General features: G+C 45.4%; 2 protein-coding genes across 3 annotated transcripts in view; one reads left to right on the plus strand and one right to left on the minus strand.

Annotated features, from left to right (window-relative positions):
* Positions 1-19,791, plus strand: part of TTC9 (tetratricopeptide repeat domain 9) — a 44,082-nt gene that overhangs the window by 19,982 nt on the left and 4,309 nt on the right. The window contains exon 2 of the mRNA XM_077322645.1: positions 7,629-7,811. Coding sequence (XP_077178760.1) covers positions 7,629-7,811 — 183 coding nt within the window. The remainder of the gene's footprint in view (positions 1-7,628; positions 7,812-19,791) is intronic.
* The window catches only part of MAP3K9 (mitogen-activated protein kinase kinase kinase 9), a 94,066-nt gene continuing 79,209 nt past the window's right edge, over positions 4,935-19,791 (minus strand). For both annotated transcript variants that reach the window (XM_077322641.1, XM_077322638.1), the window contains exon 12: positions 4,935-7,138. In XM_077322641.1, the coding sequence (XP_077178756.1) occupies position 7,138 (1 nt within the window). In that variant the 3' untranslated portion in view covers positions 4,935-7,137. The remainder of the gene's footprint in view (positions 7,139-19,791) is intronic.

Raw genomic sequence — 19,791 nt, forward strand, 5'->3', positions numbered from 1 at the left:
GAATTGCATAAAGTGGATTCCCCAACCTAAAAAGCATAAGCTACAGGAGAGCAACCAGCAGGCCACACACTAAAGAAATGTATGGAGGTTAGAAGCACTATCTCCACCTCCAATGTCCTGCCCTTGCACCCGCCTCATTCCCCCTTCTCCTGGGGATAGGTTTTTTTCTTTTTAAGAGCAAATTGCCTGGAGCAATGAATAAGCATTCAGTTGTGAAGGCAAAGCCAAATTAATTTTTCCCCACAGTTGAAACACAAAGCATGCCTCTGTAATGTTCCCCCCCCCCAAAAAAAATCAGGAACAAGATTAATTTTTAAAAGATCCAAGACCTGTGATTCCATAAGAGGTGGCTTTCAAAAGGCACTATGCATCTATGATTAGATGCATAAGCATTTCAATAGAGAAAGATTGAATTTAAAAAGAAATTAGTGGGCATCATGGGCCCTTTAAAACATCGAGAAAGAGGATTGGTTGCCTGGCTTGAGTCCTGTGTAAAGCACGTTGCTCTCTTCCACTATTTCAAACTGGCATGTGGAGTGTAAGAAGCACGAAAAGGTGGCAGACAGAAGCGAGACAGGGAGAAGGTGAGGAACAGCCAGAGGTGCGATAATATTTATCACTATGCCATTTCGCTGGCATAATGCTATTTTTTCAATTAGTGGAAGTTAGCGGTCCCCAACCTTTTTAAGGTTGAGGACCGCCTCCGGGGGTGGCGAAGAGCCAGCGGCCCGGGCGCCGCACATGTGCGTTAGTGCCCCCTAGTGGCAAAAATGTGCATGCACGGCAGCTCCGCACGTGCGCGTTTTCACCACCAGGGGGCGCTAACACACATGCACAGCAGCTCCGAGCATGCGTGTTTGTGCCCACCAGCGTGCCGGCAGCCGCGCCTCCCTCTTCCTCCCCCCTCACAGCAAAAAGCTAGCCGGGCTGTGAGTGAAACGGCTGCTTTGGCGGCCGCTTCTCTCATGGCCTGGTGAGCTTCTCGCTGCAGGGGGGGAGAAGCAGGCATGGCGGCCCGTCACCGAGGCCTTCATGGCCCGGTAGCGGGTCGCGGACCGGGGGTTGATGACCCCCGCCCTAAGTGATTCCCAAAGAAGTACTTTAAAATGGAGGATGTGGTGAGGTGTCAGCTGGCCACATGATGGATGTGGGCGAAGTCATGTGGAGCGGCTGGAATATAATGCCAACATTCGACTGGCATGGTGCTACATTTAACAGGTGCAGAAATCCCCTTATACAATACTGGTAACAAATTCTCAGTCCTTATGTAGGATTCACTCCTGAATCAGTGAATTTTTAAGAGCAAGAGCCTATTTCATCAAATGAAGCAGACCCTGAAGATGTATTTGGTGATGGAGGTGGGATTTGGTTTGAAATATAATATTAAAGACTGGATCAGTGTGTGTGTGTAAATCAAAGAGAAGATCCATGGGCAGATCAATCACACAGTTCCCTCTGGAGGATTGTAATATGGAATGGAAAAAAACACAAAAAGGGAAGAACAATAGGGAAAGGAAAGTTGGAGAACAGCTAGGTGAAGAAATCTGCTTTGTTGGTGTAAAGGACTTGCAAAAAGAGGAAAGGTAGCTTGGGAATGCAAAAATAAGAACTTCAGGATCCCCAATTCAGCAGGCTTGACAAAACATATTGATTTTGAAAGATAAAAGCTAGGTCAGAGATTACTGAGATAATTTAAAGAACATAGGCGGAGAGCAGAGGATGGTCCCCAGGGCATTTAACCTGCTAGATCAACACAAATTTTTAAAAAGAGAACAAAAACAAATAGAAGAAAGAGGAGGAAGTTGGATGGAGGCGACAGTCATCAAACGGGCATTCGCTGGATATTGCAAAATGCTGATCTGCCACTGATTTAGTCACTTATTTACTATTGCTTGTGCTTTATAGCTTTAAAAAATGTGGCAAATATACAAAACAAAAATAAAACTTGATTTAAAAGCAACAAGATGAAACAAGGAGCAACCAGTTCTGTACATGTCAAGGATGAAAGACCTGTGCATCTTCCCTGTGAAGCTGTGTTTGGACCCACTGTTTTCTTCTCAGATAACGCCTCTGCCTCTGCTTTCCTGCCTGTCCATAATTGTATCCTTTATAATTTTATACTCTTTTAACTGAATCCCCCAGAAATTATCCTTGTATCTCTAATGTTTCTTTGTGTTTCATTTGAGAAACCTTGTAAGACTGAGAGAGGAGAAGGTTTTTGGTCAAATGGCAGGAACAAGGTATTTCTCTTCATTACGATCCTGTCAGATACCGTTCAAAAATCCAATAAACCATTAAGTGTATTTATTGCACCATGTAGCAGCAGGTATGCCAGGTGCCTTGGGCACCACTTGATGGGAGGCACCACTGAGCAGTTTGTATTGAATTTGGATAGAGATGATGATGACATTGGATCAGCTTCTCATCTAGATCTAGGATCATCTAGATCAGGGGTAGTCAACCTGTGGTCCTCCAGATGTTCATGGACTACAATTCCCATGAGCCCATGCCAGTCCATGAACTACAATTCCCATGAGCCCATGCCAGTCCATGAACATCTGGAGGACCACAGGTTGACTACCCCTGATCTAGATGGATTTCCATACCTCTAAGACTTACCTAACAGATTGTACGAGAGAACCAACACCAGGCAAAAAGCTTCTGAGTAAAATTGCCAGCCTGCAGGTCATGTTTCTTCAGTAGTTTAGCCTTTCTCCTTGCATACAGCTCAGTCAGATCTTGCAAAGCAGTAGTTAGGGGGCGTTGCAACAAGATAACACCACCTTTCCCTCTCTTAATTTCTCTCCCTCTTTTCACATCTTTCTCATTCATTTCTATCTCCATCTAATTTCTCCTCTCCCCTTATTTTTACTTCTTGGTCTCAAGATCTTCTCATCCCTATTCTGCTTGTCAAAGCACGTACAGACAAAATCTGTGTACAGGGGCTCATAGGGACTCTCAGCAGCCCTGGAGATGTTTCATAGTCATCTTAAATTGTTAGATGTTGACTGTTTTTTGGAGTAGATCATCTCCCCCCCCCCAAAAAAAAAACACATACACAGAAACAAGACCAGCAATCTTGGGACCCAGTTCTTCCTCTGAAGTCATAGCCTTGGCCTAGACTGACCTCAAGAGATCTAAGAAGCTAAGCAGGGTCAACATGGAGGCAGGCAATGACAAACCAACTCCAAATGTCTCATGCCTGGAAAACCCTGTGACTCAACAATTGGGGGAAAAATAGAGGAAAGAGGGTGTTAAAGCGTTTCATGGCCCAGGCACCAAACAGGCTAGGTATGCCACTGTTTGGCAGATACTGTTTTTACAAGGTTGCCATATTGCTACTGACTCCAGAAGGGTCTCCTGTAAAAGTATGGCAGATAGCTGAGGATGAAAAAAAGTGCAACGTTCTGTTTAGACAACAGATTTTAATTTAGGACACAACTTTAAAGGAGTCAATGACTGAAACAAGAGTTAAGACAAGACAATAAATAAAAAGAGTTAAGACAATAAAAATCATGAGTTTAGAATGAAGGGAATTGCTTATTTAGAAGAGGGAAGTCATTCACATAGATCACAACAGAGTGAGAACAATCCCAAACATGCCCACACCTCAAAACAAGGAAGATGTTCAGAAAGTATTAGGCATGTTTAATTTTGAGGAGAAAAGCATTCCTAATTTAGCATGGGAAACCAAGACAGCAAATCTTGCCTTTTCTGTCTTTGTCCTGAAATCACTTTAATGGGAACCTATCAGAAATCATCCAACAATCTCTTCAGCTTTTCTGTTTGTTTCACTTTTGTAAGGGGAAGACAGAGTAGAGAAGCCCCCTTTCAATTAAAATCAGAAGCATGACATGCAAACAAAAGAGGGACATCAAAAATGAGGGCAGCAAGTTCTTTGGGTGTGCAGGCAAGGTCTGAACTGTCAGTGCAGATGCAACCACCTTAATTGTGTCCAGTAAACACAATCAGTTTGGGCTGATCATGTGCATGTCAGCAATACATGCTAAACTCACCATAGATTATCCATCTGGCACTCTTGCAAATGCTTGAAAAGTGGAGCTTGAGACAAGCACTGCATTTAATATGCAGCATCAGCAAGGAGGTACATGGCAGGCTCTGTCTGTGGCCAAACAACTAGAAATTAGCACACATTGATAGAGAACCATGTCTGGAAAGCTCATGTAAACATGTATTCGGCATCCTTCTGCTGTAGGGGATTAGGAACAAGTGACTAGTAGAGCTGGCCTGACAGCAGATCATGTACTAGCACAGAAAACAGACTGTCCGTGGGGAAGGAGACCGGAACAAAAGGTCTCTCCCTTGGCGCCAGAATCTTAAAGGATTTGTGATACTGCTGTAGCATTAATTGATTCCTGCTATAAAGCCTGAATCCCCAAGCTCACGCCATCCTACTGCATTTAATGTCACATCACATTCACATGGAAGGGTTTATCTAACATAATTTGAATAGGCAGATAGGAAAATTATATAAAATCATCTGCTAATTGGATAGTGGCACTGATTTTAATTTCCCGCATTCATCACAGTAAAGGTGCCAAGCTGAAGCACAGTAAACTGGATCTGATTAATACTACACGTGATCAAGGAGGTTGTAAGTTGCCTGTTGCTGGTGATAGAGAGTAGGAGAATCCTCTCCAGTTGCATGCACATGCAGATGAAAAACCTCCTAGGTGCTCTCGATCGCTTTCTGTTCTTAATTTGGATAAACACTGGATGCTTGGTTCCAGTCAGACCAGAAACAAATCCTGAAACTACACCAAGCAAGGTGAATTTTGTGTCCAACTCAAGCAGCCCCAAAACAGAGTTATGGCTGTCTTGTTGTATTCTTCAGTGTGGAAGACTAGAAATTTCAGTTTCCCATTAAATCCAAAGGAGGTTGGACTAGATGACCCTGAAAGTCCCTTCCAACTCCATGATTCTATGATTCCATTGAACACTTGGGTAAGCAATGAAGGAGAGAGGCCCGTAGATCTGGAGTGACGATAATGTGGGTACATGGACTTGGGAAAGCAGCTTTATTCTGGAATCATTTCACAGAAATATTTAAGCCAGAGCTATTTAACTTCTTGTGCTCAGCAGTTTTCCAAGTAATTTCTTAGAAGACTTGGTTTGCATACCTCCACTTTTTACTGGCTGAAGGAGTCTCAGTGTGGCTTATAATCACCTTCCCTTCAACTCCCCACAACAGACACGCTGTGAGGTAGGTGAGACTGAGAAAGCTCTGACAGAACTGCTGGATGGGAACAGCTCTAACAGGACTGACTGGCCCGAGCTGCCTGCATGGGGAGGAGTGGGGAATCAAACCCAGTTCTCCAGATTAGAGCATGCTGCTGTTAACCACTATACCAAGCTGGTGGTGCCAAGAAGCCCTTCCAACTCTCAATCGCAAGCCTAGATCAACAAGCCAAGATTTTAAAATGTTCAGGTGTGGAGACCCAAGTGAAAGACAAAAGAGATGGGAATCCTTGACACATTCCGGACAGTATCAAGACAAAAAGTGTTTCCCCCCACCTCCATACATTTGTATATGTTCTCTTCCTACATTACTCATATGCACTGTTTTGAAAACATCCTAAGCAGAGGAATGATTCTAGACTCTGAACAACACCGGGGAAGCCGTTTGGACAATTCAAGGGCAGCTGCTGCTTCCTCCGTTCCTGTTAAAGAACATGTAAATATAGAACAGCAGTCTGAAGAGCTGTCAAGGGCTCCAGCATGAAATCACACTTCGGGGGAACAGAAAAAGAGAGAAGATCTAGACACATTCATTTCAAGGTCCATTAGAATCAGGAAAAGGAAATCAACATTCGATAAACTGGAGAGAATGATAACAGAGGAATGTTTCGTGGAGTTATTTCTTTGTCTAGCTCATTTCTGTGCAATTTGACTATAGACAGCGACTTTCTACTTGACTAGTTTCAGTAAACTGGAAATGCAAAAGAAGTCCTTGCGAGAGACCTTTCAAAATTGCATGAGTTCACAGAACAATTTGGACCAACCCCACTGCAACTGTTCTGTTGTTTAGAGGAGTGGGAATCTTCTCACCAATAGTCTGTACTGTTTGTAGGCCAGAAATAGAATCATTTAGATGGCCTGGTAGCTTAACTATCCACAGTCTGGAAACAAATTCTGAAACTACACCAAGCAAGGTGAATTTTGTGCGCAACTCAAGCAGCCTCAAAACAGTTATGGCTGTCTTGTTGTATTCTTCAGTGTGGAAGACTAGAAATTTCAGGTGACCAGAGAAATCAGTAAGATCATTTCCCCCATGTGCCACTTAACTGACCTAAATTATCCTGCCCCAAAGGTGTGTGTGTGGGGAGAATATAAGCACTGTAAGGGCACTCCTATTTTTATTTCCTACAGAAAGAACTGCAGATTGGGGGACTTCTGTCGGGAAAACCATGGGGAATGGGAAGAAGTAACCCATCCCATAGGCCTTACCCAGGCAGATAGGGAATCCCTCATGGTTGCACATGTGCACTTGAGACCCAGGCCTGACAATGCCATCCCAAGCAGAATTACAAAGTCCTCTGGAGTCAATGGACCTAGAAGGATGCTTTGGATGGTACTGTGGGTATGTTTGGCTTAGGTGGGAGCAGCCCGATTCATATTTTTGTATCTCCAATGGACTTACCAAAGGTCTTCAGGCAACTTGTTGTCTCTCTCCCTGGCAAGGATTATAATCATGACCTAACAACATATAAGGTATTTATAAATATTAGGGGAAAATGTATATGAAATGCATGCCCACTAGAATGTGGCATATTAGCACTGAAGCATTGTGAGCAGAGAGTACATGCGCTACACACCAACACCCCATGTTTATTTTATTTATGTATTGATAAGGATTTTTATTTCCCACCACTCCCAGAATGAGCTTGTGGCGGGTTACAGATAGTCCATGAATTAAAAACCCCAATAAAACCCCATTAAAATATCGAAACAGGACATAAAAATTACAGCATATAATAAGAAGACCTGGTGGTTTGCCATGCAGCCAGCCTTAGCGCAGGCAAGGCCTGTGTAGCTGTGTTGGTGTCAGAGGCTTCTTTTGTGCTGCAGGAGGAGGAAGCAGGTGTGCTAGTTCATGGGCTTTGGGCATGCAGGTGTTCTGGTAACAGACAGAATTAAAAAGACACCGTGAAAAGAGAAATCTCTGCAATTTAAAATATAATGCATGTTTTTCTTACATTCAATAAACTTATATTCTTAAAAGAAACTTCAAATAAAAAAGTAATCCTGTTCTTTTGATGTGCTTTGAAGCTGCCTGTCAGTTCAACATTCTGCTTATGTTCAGTTTCCTTTGTTGGTTTAAAGCCATCTGTCTGTTTTTAGAACTTTTATTTCCCAGTCCACAAAGAAAAACTTAAATTCCTGTCCCACCTGCAAAACAAGTGCCTACCAATGTATCTTTACTGAAATTTCTAAATATAGCCTATTTCTATTGAGAGTAGAGAATGAAAAGCAGGATTTGACACTCCTGTTGGATGACAATGTCATTTTCTGAGTCATCACCTCACCTGGCTTGGCACCTTTCTCACACCTGTAGTGGTGGTGGGGAAGCAATCCTCTAAAGAGTGCCTTTTTTGTTTCTCTTACAGCCTGCCTACTTCAAGCTGAGCTGGTGAATTATGAGCGAGTCAAGGAATATTGCCTGAAAGTACTGAAGAAAGAAGGAGAGAACTTCAAAGCACTGTATCGGTCAGGTGTAGCATTCTACCACCTTGGAGACTACAACAAAGCACTTTACTACTTGAAAGAAGCAAGGTCTCGACAGCCAACAGGTACTGGCAGTAAAGAAAAGCCATTCCAAGGTGGCATTTTATAACACTTCCTTTAAAACGAATGTTCCCATGAGTGGCAGATTCCCTCCTCCTTTTCTTGCTATTTTAAAAATATTTTTACTCTTCAGAGTTCACACAAAGTGCAGAACTTGAAGTTCCTAACAGAACTGGTACCTAAAATGGCATTCCCACATATGAACATGGTTGCACTGTTAGTGCAATCCTAAGTGAAGGTTTACTCAGTCCACTGATTTCAATGGACTTAGAAGATAGGATTGCATTGCACTTTCCCTTTTGGTAAAGTGCCCACAATATAAATATGGGTGCCCAACTGTTATTGGGGAGAAGGATAATTCAAAATGGAGCTGCCATTTTTAGATCTCCACAAGGATTAGTTAAAAGGATGCAATCTCACATTGTCGTTTTCAGGAAGATTCACAAATAGAGCCTGGGGCAGAATGGATTCCTGTCTGACTTTATGAAACACATTTTTTCCATAGGCTAATCCAAAGAGGCAGAAATTTATTCCTCATCAGTTGCACGCAGATTGTTACCAGTTCTTGAGACGTGCATGTCAGGTAACATAACAGTTACCTTAAAAATAATAAAATAGCATTTATAAAAGTTTTTAAAAAGCTATTTAAACCATGCACACCTACACAAACCACTTGCAACCCCCTCCCCAGTCTTTAACTCCTGAAAAATGGACATTTTTACAGCCAGTGGAGGATGGGGGTCCAGCTGAGAGTCAGGAGTTCTTCAGAGTGATTTTACTGTCCCCTGGCAGTCAGTCTGCAGAAGCCACTCCTGGCCAAAGGAAAGAGACAAATAAGGGGGACATGAAAGAGGTTTATAAAATTAAGCATAAGATGGAGACAGTTGACAAAGGGAACTTTTCATAGAATCATAGAATCATAGAATCATAGAATCATAGAATCATAGAATCATAGAATCATAGAGTTGGAAGGGGCCATACAGGCCATCTAGTCCAACCCCCTGCTCAATGCAGGATAAGCCCTAAGCATCCTAAAGCAATCCTAAGCATCCCTAAGCATCCTAAAGCATCCTTTTCCTCCCTCTCTTAAAATACTAGAACTTAAAGGTAAAGGTAAAGGTATCCCCTGTGCAAGCACCGAGTCATGTCTGACTCTTGGGGTGACGCCCTCCAGCGTTTTCTTGGCAGACTCAATACGGGGTGGTTTGCCAGTGCCTTCCCCAGTCATGACCGTTTACCCCCCAGCAAGCTGGGTACTCATTTTACCGACCTCGGAAGGATGGAAGGCTGAGTCAACCTTGAGCCGGCTGCTGGGATAGAACTCCCAGCCTCATGGGCAAAGCTTTCAGACGGCTGCCTTACCACTCTGCGCCACTAGAACTTGGGGACATCCAATTAAGTTGATGGGTCATAGATTGAGGATGAACAAAAGCAAATACTTCTTTACACGAGTGATTAAAGTATGCAGTTCACCGCCAGAAGATGTAGTGTTGGCCATGGGCAACTTTAAAAGGGTATTAGATTTGTGTGGCTACTGTCAATGGCTACTAGCCATGCCGAGAGGAACCTCCACATTCAGAGGCCTTAAACTTCTGAATATCAGTGCCAGGAGGCAACTGAGGGGAATACTTTGGCCTCTATGCTCTGTGTTGGACCTCCAGAGGAACTGATTGGCCACTGGGTGAGACAGGATGCTGGACTAGATGAAACAATGGTCTGACCCAACAGGGCTTCTCTTATGTTCTTGCTTTACACTGGAAATGCAGAGAACTTATTCTTTTGTCTTCACCCCCTCCCTCCTCCCCAATACACAAGCGTACATTGACAGTTGAGGACAAACTTTGTATCTTTAACCGCTTCTGCGGAGCGGAATAAATAAAACAGTAAGCCCTAAGGGGGAGGAGAAAAGGCGGGCTCTGTCTGTGATAAAAACTCGGAGGGCCCAATCAGGAGCCACAAAGCGGCTCCTGATTGGGCCCTCCGAGTGTCACACCAGGGCCAGGCGGCCAATGAGGAGCAACGCAAAGCCCGGCTCCCCATTGGCCGTTTGGTCCAGCCTCGCCTTGCCCGGCTGAGGACTCACCACACACAAGGAGAAGCAGCCTTCCCCGACAGTGAGTCCCCCCCGCTGGCTTCCCCTCGCCCAGACACACACACAACCCCCCTGGCCGCCCTCCCATTGCACCGCGGCTGCTTCCCCGCACCCAGACACACACACACACCAGCCAAACCCCCCTGGCCGCCCCCCCCCCATTTTACCAACCTCTCTGCCTTCCTTCCTTTCTTCCTTCTTACTTCCTTACTTCCTCTATTTCTCCATCTCCTTCCTGTCTCTGTCTCTCCCGCTTACTTGCTTCCTGTCTTTCTCCTTTACTTCCTTTCTTTCTCCCTTCTACCCATCCTTTCAACCACACCTTGCCCTTCTTTCTCCCTCCCATACCTCCTTTCCTCTTCTTCCTTCTTTGCCTAGTCTGCCTCCCCATTCTCTAGTGCCTGCTGTCTTTCTTCTACAGCGGGCTTAATTTCTAGTATCAGAATAAAGTTTGGGTCCACTGGCACCTTTAAGACCCACCAAGTTTCAACTGATATACAAGTTTTCATGTGCAAGCACACTTCTTCATGTATCATGGATGAAACTTGGTGGGTCTTAAAGGTGCCACTGGGAATGAACTTTGTTCTGCTGCTTCAGACCAACAGGGCTGCTCACCTGAATTCTTTTCTGTCTGACCAAGTGAGCTCTGGCCGTAGGATTCCTTTTTGGTTTGGCCATAACAAACCAATGCAGCTTGGAATTTGACCTCTGAGCAACCTATCTGGCGCTCTGCTCCCATCTGTCGTGCTGGGGCAGCGCTTTGCCTGAAGCGGCTTCATTTGGCTGGAGCAGCTGTGCAGCCAATGGACTTCTCTACCCTTTCAGTCTTAGCATGGCTTGATTGGAGCCTGCCATGTCTGCTTTCGTCTCAGTTTGTTACAGGAAAGGCATAGCTGTATGAAAATGAAAGCCAGTTATAAGGAAGAGCAGAATTCTCCCCATTCCCCCCCTTGAGTCCAGTTTAGATCCAGGTCCTGGTCAACATTTCCAGTTGCTGCATATTTATAGAGATTGAAAATTCTGCTGGGGCTTTTATTTAATACTGTGCACCCTGATTGGCATTATTTAGTAATTTTTAAGAACAATTGCCTTAAACATCAGCTTTTCCAGAATAAAAATATCCAGGCATCCTAAACAACTACAGCTTTTGTAGGGAAAACTGTGATACTTTAACAGGGATTGATAAGCCTTCAAAACTGAAGCCCGCCTGGGGCTTTTAATTTTAATACAGCAGAAGCTAGGGGAGGGAAGGCAGCCTGCTATGGCCTGAGTTCATTACATCTCAGAAGCTAAGCTGGGTCAGTACTTGGAAGGGAGACCACTAGGCGAGGCCCTGCCGAGGAAGGCAATAGCAAGCCACCTCTGCTCCTCACTTGCCTTCCAAGCCCTGTGCTGAGGTCACCGTAAATTGGCTGTGACTCGACAGTATTTTCCACACACAGGAAAAATTAGATTGCTAGAAGTTTGAGTAAACGTCACAGGCACTTTTAATACTTGGATCCCATAGTTCACAGATATAAGGCTGTGGGTCACTGGGTTAAGCTCTCATGTGCCACTGAAGGTTGCTTCCACTGGAAGGTTCCTCAGTGGAACAGGCTTCCTCAAGAGGTGGTGGGTTCTCCTTCTTTGGAAGTTTTTAAGCAGAGGATAGATAGTCATCTGACAGAAATGCTGATTTTATGAACTTAAGTCAGATTATGAGTGGATGGGCAGGAAGGGATGTGCCAGTGTTTGTCTCTTGTGGCCCTTCCTTGCATGCTCAGGGAATTTATGATCACCACTGAGGGATGGCAGGTGAATTTCCTCCAGGCCAGGCTGGATTCCGGAATTTTTTTTGTGGGGGGAGGGATTACTTGGGCATGCAATTGAGGTCACTGTGGGTAGGCAGGTAGTTGTTAGTTTCTGCATTGTACAGGGGGTTGGACTAAATGACCCTGGAGATACCTTCCAACTCTATTATTCTAAGGTTTTACTCTGGTTAGTCATCCAGGGCCTTCAGCACAGCAATGTTGATCAGTTAAATCACTGTGCTTGACACCCAGTATACTCACACAGGCCTTGGAAACAGCAATAACTGAGGAGCGTGGGCTCTACCAGTCTATGGTTATGCCTCAAGTTCTATGCAGTGGCGAGTGTCCACTTTGTTCCTGATGCCAATCCCAGGTTCTGCCCTATCTGTACCAGCCTTAGCTATGCAAAAACAGCTGCTTTTTCTGTGGGTTGGCCTTGTAGGCTTTGTTCAGTATGTCATTAAGTGTCACTCACAACAGCAGGACTCCCAATAGAATCTCCAGGGACTCCTGCCATGGTACCAGTGTTCCCTCTCAGCTGTGCACGTGAGCGGCTGCTCATTGGCACAGGAACCCCCCCCCCAACAGCAGTCTGGAGTTGCACAGGGTCTTGCACTGCCCATGGCAAGATTACAGTGTTTATATTCTGCTCAGGATGTAAAGTGCTCCACTCAGTGTGTGTGTGTGGTACTTAAAGGGAACATTACATGAGACTAGAACATCTTAAACCAAATAGTGGTCCTCTTATGTTCTTTAAGAATTCCAAGGACAGAGAAAGAAAAAATGATTAGTTTTTAGAAAACGGAGAGTCTGAATATTGAGATAAGGCTTTAGACATTCTAAAGTGCAACATGCACGCTAAGTATGATGGTTCTGACAAGAGTCATGCCTTCCTTTGCCTCAGTTATCTCTTCTGTAAAATGGTGGCATTTGTTCTCTTTTGCTGTTTTGGGAGCTCTCAAGTTTGAAATATTATCAGCATGTTCTCTCATATATATCAATTTAAGGAGGGTGCATGAGGACAAGCCATTGGAAAATTGCTTTTCTGAACAATAGAATTTCTTCAGTGGCCAACAGGAATGTACTTCACAGAGAGCTTCTCTGTTCTGAAACTCTCCTGGCGGGGGAAGCAAATCTCTTTAAACTATTTATTTTCCTGCCAAAGGCTAGCTGAGCTGAAACTAACCTGCCTAAATTGCTTTCCCTTGCCCTTCAACCTCAAAACCAGCTGAGAGGAATTTGAAGTAATTGTGCAGCTCCCTCATTAAGGAGGCAGTTTGGGGAAAAAGTTGAAGCAACTTGGGATAAACTGTACTAGTTCACTCCTAACTGGACTGTTAATATGACGGTTATTTAAAAGGGCTCAGTTTTATCATTGCAAGTTCCTTTCTGTCAGCAGGAGTTTTGTAGAGAAGATGCATAGGAATAAGCCTGTACTTTAGCCTCTCAGTTGCTGGATGTGATGTAATATTTGCATTTCTCCTTCCAAAATACATTGCTCATTGCATGAGCAACTCCTCTATACAATAATCATCCACCAATTCTGCTCTCAGAAGGCAGGTGCATAGCTCAAATCTTCCCAGGGCATTGTGGGAAGAGATGAAAGTCCATCTGAGGGAACAGTGGCCTAACCAGCATAACTTAGTGAGGTGATTGAAGTATGATCTGAAAGCAGAAACTAGCCTACTTTGATCCATGAATGGGTCATGTCTTTATATGCACATACACACATCAGTAATCTAGTAAACATTGGGTAAACACTGGCCTCCCTGCCTGAGAACACCCCCACTCTGGCTGGCCTGATATAACCAGCCGCCTTTCGTAAGGTTTTTAAAGAGGAGTTTTAAAAAATAATTTGTTGAAACTGTACTGTTTTCAATTTTATTTGTTTGTGTGTTTTTAATATTTGCATATTAAAAACTGAGTCAACTGGGAAGGGCAGGTTATTATTTGTGTGTGTGTTATATTTGTTATAATAATGTTATAATATTTACCCCAAAGTTAGTTATATAGTCCAGTTTTATTATTTAAACTGGGTCAACCTCTATTAATCTCTTGTCCTTAACTTTCTTCACTTGGGGATGATTTTTGTCCCCCATATTTTAATTTGGCTTCTGCTTATCTACATGTTGTTTCTTTGCTCTCATTTAAGGAATAACCTCATTAAACTGTAGATTAAGCTCAGTACTATTCTCTGTGAAAGAGCTCTCCCCTTTCCTTCCAAATATCATCAACTGAATTTTTTTCTGTTAGTTTCTTTCCCCAGGATTTTATGCCCCATAACATGTGCTGAATCCCATTTCAGAAGCTGGCACTACATTCTTCCAAACCCACTGTCCAGATTAAGAAGGCCCATATTTTATTTAGGGTTGCCACATTCCCTCTGACTGCCAGCAGGTGTTTGTGTGGCGTGGGATGGGGTGACAGGGCTAAGAGAGGCAGTCCTATAAATCTAATTATAAACAAATAAAGGAAGAAACAAACCTAGCAATATTTTGATTGGAACTGAGCATGAAACAGTGAGGGAAGCTGAGAGTCAGTTAAAAAAATTAAATTACCATATTTGCCGGTGTATAAGACGACTGGGCGTATAGGCCGACCCCCCAACATTTCCACTCAAAATATAGAGCTTGTTACATTACATTACAGTACTATGGGCCACTATGGGCAGCTATGTCTATCCCAACTGAAGTGCACCCGGCGTATAGAACGACCCCCCCCCCCACTTGGAGGCATGTTTTTCAGGGGAAGAAAGTAGTCTTATACGCCAGCAAATACTGTATATGAAGGAGATGAGGAAACTGGTCCTGAGGCTGGTGCCAGGCCTGAGAACATAAAGAACCCTGGAGAGGAGACTTGGGGGAGATGTTTCCAAATCACTTATTCTCCCCTTTCTTGCAAAGCCCCATCTTGTACAACTGAATACCAAAAGGGAAACTGCATTGGGGTTGCAAACCTGCAGGTGGCAGCTGGATATCTCCTGCAATTTCATTGAACTCCAGGACCCATTATGCACGGGGGGAATAACACACATTTGGGGTGGAATGGCGGTGACTAAAATCACCGATAATGCACGGAGCCGGCTGCAACCGGCTGCAGCTTCGGTGCATGCCGCCGAAAAAGCCGCGTCAGCGAAACGCGGAAGAAAGCGCAGCTTCCGGGTGACCGGGGCGCAACCAGAAGCGGCGTTGGGATCGCCACGTGCATAATTGGTTACTCCGGGTTTTGCCGCCGTCGCGCCCCGTCCCGTGCATAACCGGTGTGCTTCGCGTCTTCCCCCTCCGCGTTTTCCATGTGACCCGAAATCACCGTTTCGGCGGCCGTGCATAATGGGCCCAGGTGACACAAATCAGTTCATCTGGAGAAAATGGCCACATTGGAAGGTGGACTCTGTGACATTACACCCCATGCAAGTCCCTCCCCTCCCCCAACCCTGCCTCCCTCAGGATCCAGCCTGAAAATTCCCAGTTATTTCCCAATCCAGAGCTGGCTTCAGTGCAGCAGCATAGCTTGAGCTGATCCAGTTGTTGCCATCAGCAGCAGTAACCACTGCTATCAACTGCTGTGTGTTACTTCTGTGCTACAATTTAGACCAGCAAACACTCTTGTGTGGCCATACCCACATCCAGGTTCTTACTGGAAACTCTGACTGATAGTATATAGTAGTCCTGAGAGCCCAACATGTAAAAGAGGAGCAAAGTGGTGGGTGTTGAGTCGCAGCACTATCGATTTCAGTGGAATGCCAAATAAACCCTACAAAGCTATGAGGGGAGATAAGAAAATAAAATACATGGCCAAGGGAGACTACGGAACCCGTGTCAACTGATAGAGCTGTAAAAGTGCTGCCTAAATAGATGTCAGGAACTGTTTCAACCGAAGAATTTCTTGCCTGTTGGCTGATTTGATCAATAGCTGATGACTGCATTTCCGATAAAGTCTAAGAGACTCTACATTAAGACTCATCTGAGAAATGTCTAGGTAGGTGCTGAAACTGTCTCCTGACATAAACTTGACTCTGTCCTGTTCTACCCCCCAGCTCTTGAAACAGGAATGCATTTGAGGAATTATTCATGTGAATAAATCTTCACACTGGGTCACTGGCTCCCTTTCTCACTGCAGAGATGAGAAATTTCATCTCCCATGGGCAAAAGGTGTATGAAGCTTGAATCCCACACACACACTCACACCCCCTTGCTCTCCATGTTAGCTATCCAGCCACTGCAAGTTTGAGCATGTGTGATTCCCTGGCCCGTCTATAATTGCCACTTACTATATTCACGGGCCCCCCGCTCTCGGTGCCAGGAGGCAGCTCATGCAGGATAGAGTGCCTGGGAGAAAGGAAGGCTGTATACTCTCGAGGGGGCAAGAGGGGTTGGTCTAACGGGCTGAAGCCCCACAGAAGGAGCAGGACGATGTTGCGGGGTTGATACATGTGTCGCACAAAACGCTGATCCCGACGTTTGGAACTGAAGCCACAAATGCAGCTTTGTGTGCTTAAAACACTGGAGGAATGTAGTAAATGGTATCGACTAACCGCCTAGTTTGTGACATGTTGTGTACTATTATAGGGCAGGCCTCCCTCACAGCATTGCAAATTACCTTTTCTTCTTGCCCCTAGAGGGCACTGGATTAATTGAAGTGGTAGCTAAGAGCCTTCAGACAGAGGGCTAAAGTAGCTGTGAGGGCATCTCTGCATCTGCCTTGCGGGAGCACTGGTATTTTAAAGTAATTTAAAAATGCTGGGAGGGCCTGGTCCTGTTTAGGCCTCCTGTGCTGCGCTCTTGTCCCCTTCCCTCATGTTTTCAGGTGCTGAAGCAGCCACATGTAGAGGGGAACTACAGACCTTTGGGCACTTGAAAAGGGGGTGGGGCAAGAGTACTTCTGCCTGATGCACTGCAGGTCCGATTCTGATGGGGCCCTCATGGGATTGTTGGGTTACTTTACGATGATGGCAGCCATGAGGCTGGCATCTCATCTAGTTTGGCTCTGGGAACGTCCATCCAAATCTCAACAACATGAATGCACAGTGACAACATAAGGGTGACTTTTGTCTTATTAACAGCTGCACTACTTACTGTGCTATAAGCTTCTTTAAAGCAGAGTCATTTGGTGAAATGGGCTACAGTCCACAGAAGCATATGCCACAACAAATGTTACTCTTTATGGTGCTACAATATCATTATTTATATTAGTCCTTTTCCCCCAGTGGAAACCCACAGCACCTGACATTGTTCTTGTCTCCTTCGTTTTATCTTCATGACCACCACCCTGTGAGTAGGGTTGCCAGGTCTCCCGTGGCCACTGGCACGGGATTTTTTGGAGGGGGGTGTTAGAGTTTCCATATCCACACTGCGAAATCTCCTGGAGATTTGGGAATGGCACTTGGGGAGGACAGGGATCCCAATGACGCCACCCTTCAAAGCATCCACTTCCTCCGGGAGAACTGATCTCTGCAGTTTGGAGATGAGCTGTAATTCTGGGGGATCCCCAGGTCCTACCTGGAGGCTGGCAGCCCTGCCTGTGAGATAAATTAGGCTGAATGTCCCGTATCCCCTAGGAAGCTTCCATGGCAGAACAGGGATTCAAACATGGGTCTCTCCGAGCCTAGTCCAACATTTTAACCACTATACCACATTGCCTCTCTAACAAGATTCCATTTTGTTCTTGCTGAAAACACCAATGTAACGATCACTCAGGGAGCTGAGGATAGTCACTCACAGAGAGTAGGGACAGAATGCTATAGTATAATAACAGTGGCATAGAAGAATTAAACTTCCTTTCCTCCCCTTACTGCCTCAGTTCAAATCAGGGCCCCAGATAGCTGCAATATTTCTCCCAAAAACACTCAGAAGACTCAATCACAAATCTGCCAGCAGCTTACCTAGCAACATTTCATGAAGTATCCTATGTTGCGTGTCAAGGAATGCTTGGGTGGACTTCTTGGAACATGCATTGCTGTCACTTGACTTCATAAAGGCTTTCATATGAAGAATTTGATTAGTCTCTCTCTCTCTCTCTCTACGGCAAAATTCTCCTGTAGTAGAATATCAGTTTTCATATTTCTGAGCAATGGCTCCAGTAATGAAAAGCTACCCATCCTCTCTCTGCATATTATGTTAGAGGGCACAGTGTCCTGCCTTGTCATTTATAGATTGTAACTGATGAGACATTTCATAATTACCTAACAAGGTTGTTGGTGAATGATGATTAGAAAGATTTACTAATATAGCACATTGAGATAAAAGGGGGGAACTGTACCAGGTCATCATCTCCAAGGAGAAAATAATGCAATTTTGCTACTTCTCAGGAAGTTGATACTAAAATATGAGAACGGACTCGTCAGAGCAAGTCCAGCATCCTGTTTCCAACAGTAGCCAGCCAGATGCTTCCTGAAAGCCCCAAATTAAGAGCGACTGCCCATTATATATCCCAGTCATCTGGTATTCAGATTTTACTGCCTCCAAACCGGGGGATGCATAAGAGGGACTGACAAACTAAGGACCTGCAAAGGCTCATAGGGGGGTGAGAAATCCTTCCCCTGCAGTCCCACTGATTCTGGATTTCCTCTTGATGTCTGCGGTGTTTCCGTATCCCTTTGCTGTTCTCTCCACCATCATTCTTTGTAGAGCTCCCACTTGGCCCCTGTAACACCTGCATCCATTTCCTTCCATCCAGTTTCCTCTTGCCCCATTTCCCATCCACTTACCTGCTGCTGCTGCTGATCTGCTTCCTTCTTTCTCTCTGTTGTGCCTTCCCTCTCTGTTGCCATGCTGTTTTCCAACACCATTGCTTTACTGTCAGCTGCCAAAATGTTCCCAAAAGTATTTGGATTTTGTGTGTGTGTGTGTGGGGGGGATTGTTTGCTATGTAGAAGCACTGTTGTTTCTTTTGAGAAGTTTAAAAAAAGCCTTTTCCATTTCTATACTGCCACACTCGGGAGTACCATCTCATTGCAGTTTACAGATAAAATGATAAAATTACAGTATAAACCCCCCCAAACCCTTATACAAAACAAAACAAACGATGGCATATTCAGATTCTCTAGCTCTTCTACACCCTTCCACAGCTCAGCCCTGTAGTTCCAGCCTCTGGGTCCATAGTGATGCCCTAAATGATGGGAGCCAGAGGTCCTGATCTTTAAGAAAAGTAGGGCGGGATCCAGTCTGATAACTCTGATCACCGCCCTGGCCTCAACCAAACGCCTGGTGGAAGAGCTCCATCTTGCAGGCGCTGTGGAACCCAGAGAGCCCTGCTAGGGCCTGTAGCTCTTCCGGGAGCTCATTCCACCAAGGGTGGGGCCAGGGCTGACAAAGCCCTGGCTCTGGTTGAGGCCAGGTGAATGTCTCAGGGCCCGGGGACAACCATCAAATTCATACCCGCAGAATGAAGAGCCCTGTGGGAGGTATAAGCTGTTCTTCACTGTGGCTCCCACTTTACAGAATGGTCCACCTGAGGAGGTCAGGAAGACTCTTGCGCTTCTTTTATTCTGTAGAACTAGCAGTAGAGCCCGCTGTCCAAAAAATACAGTGGGCCCTAGGGGAGGGTTTGCTTCCCATCCCCCCCATGTAGGAAAACGCTCTCCAGGCCCCGGGGCTTGGGGAGCGTTTTACAGGGGACAGTGCTGTTTTAAAACGCTCATCAAGCCCCAGGGAAGGCGATCCGTGCCTTCCCCGGGGCTTGGGGAGCGTTTTAAGGGGCGGAGGCCAGGGAGCCTACCTTCGATCTCGGTGGCCAGCAAAGTAATGGCCGCTGTGGAGCGAAGGAAAGCTCTGGTGGGGAGTGGAGCGGGTTGGGAGGTGCTTCGCGCCTCCCAATTGGTTGTTGGCCGGGCAAGCAGCCAATCAGCAGCCGCGCTACACGCAGCTGCTGATTGGCAGCTTGGGGGTGGACTGACCAGCGGAGGGGCCAATTGGGAGGCGCTTTGCACCTCCCAATTGGGCCCTCCGCTGGTCAGTCCAGGGGAAGGGGCGTATCGGCACCCTTCCTCATCCCGGACAGGGCCCGCCTTCGGGGCCCTTACTCTTTTATTTAGTCTGCGGCACCGCGGCGCCACGGGGCTGTTTTAAGATGTGTGAAAAATAATTGTTTCAGAGGGCATTATTA

Source organism: Paroedura picta, chromosome 2, assembly GCF_049243985.1.
Source record: "Paroedura picta isolate Pp20150507F chromosome 2, Ppicta_v3.0, whole genome shotgun sequence".
NCBI lineage: Eukaryota > Metazoa > Chordata > Lepidosauria > Squamata > Gekkonidae > Paroedura > Paroedura picta.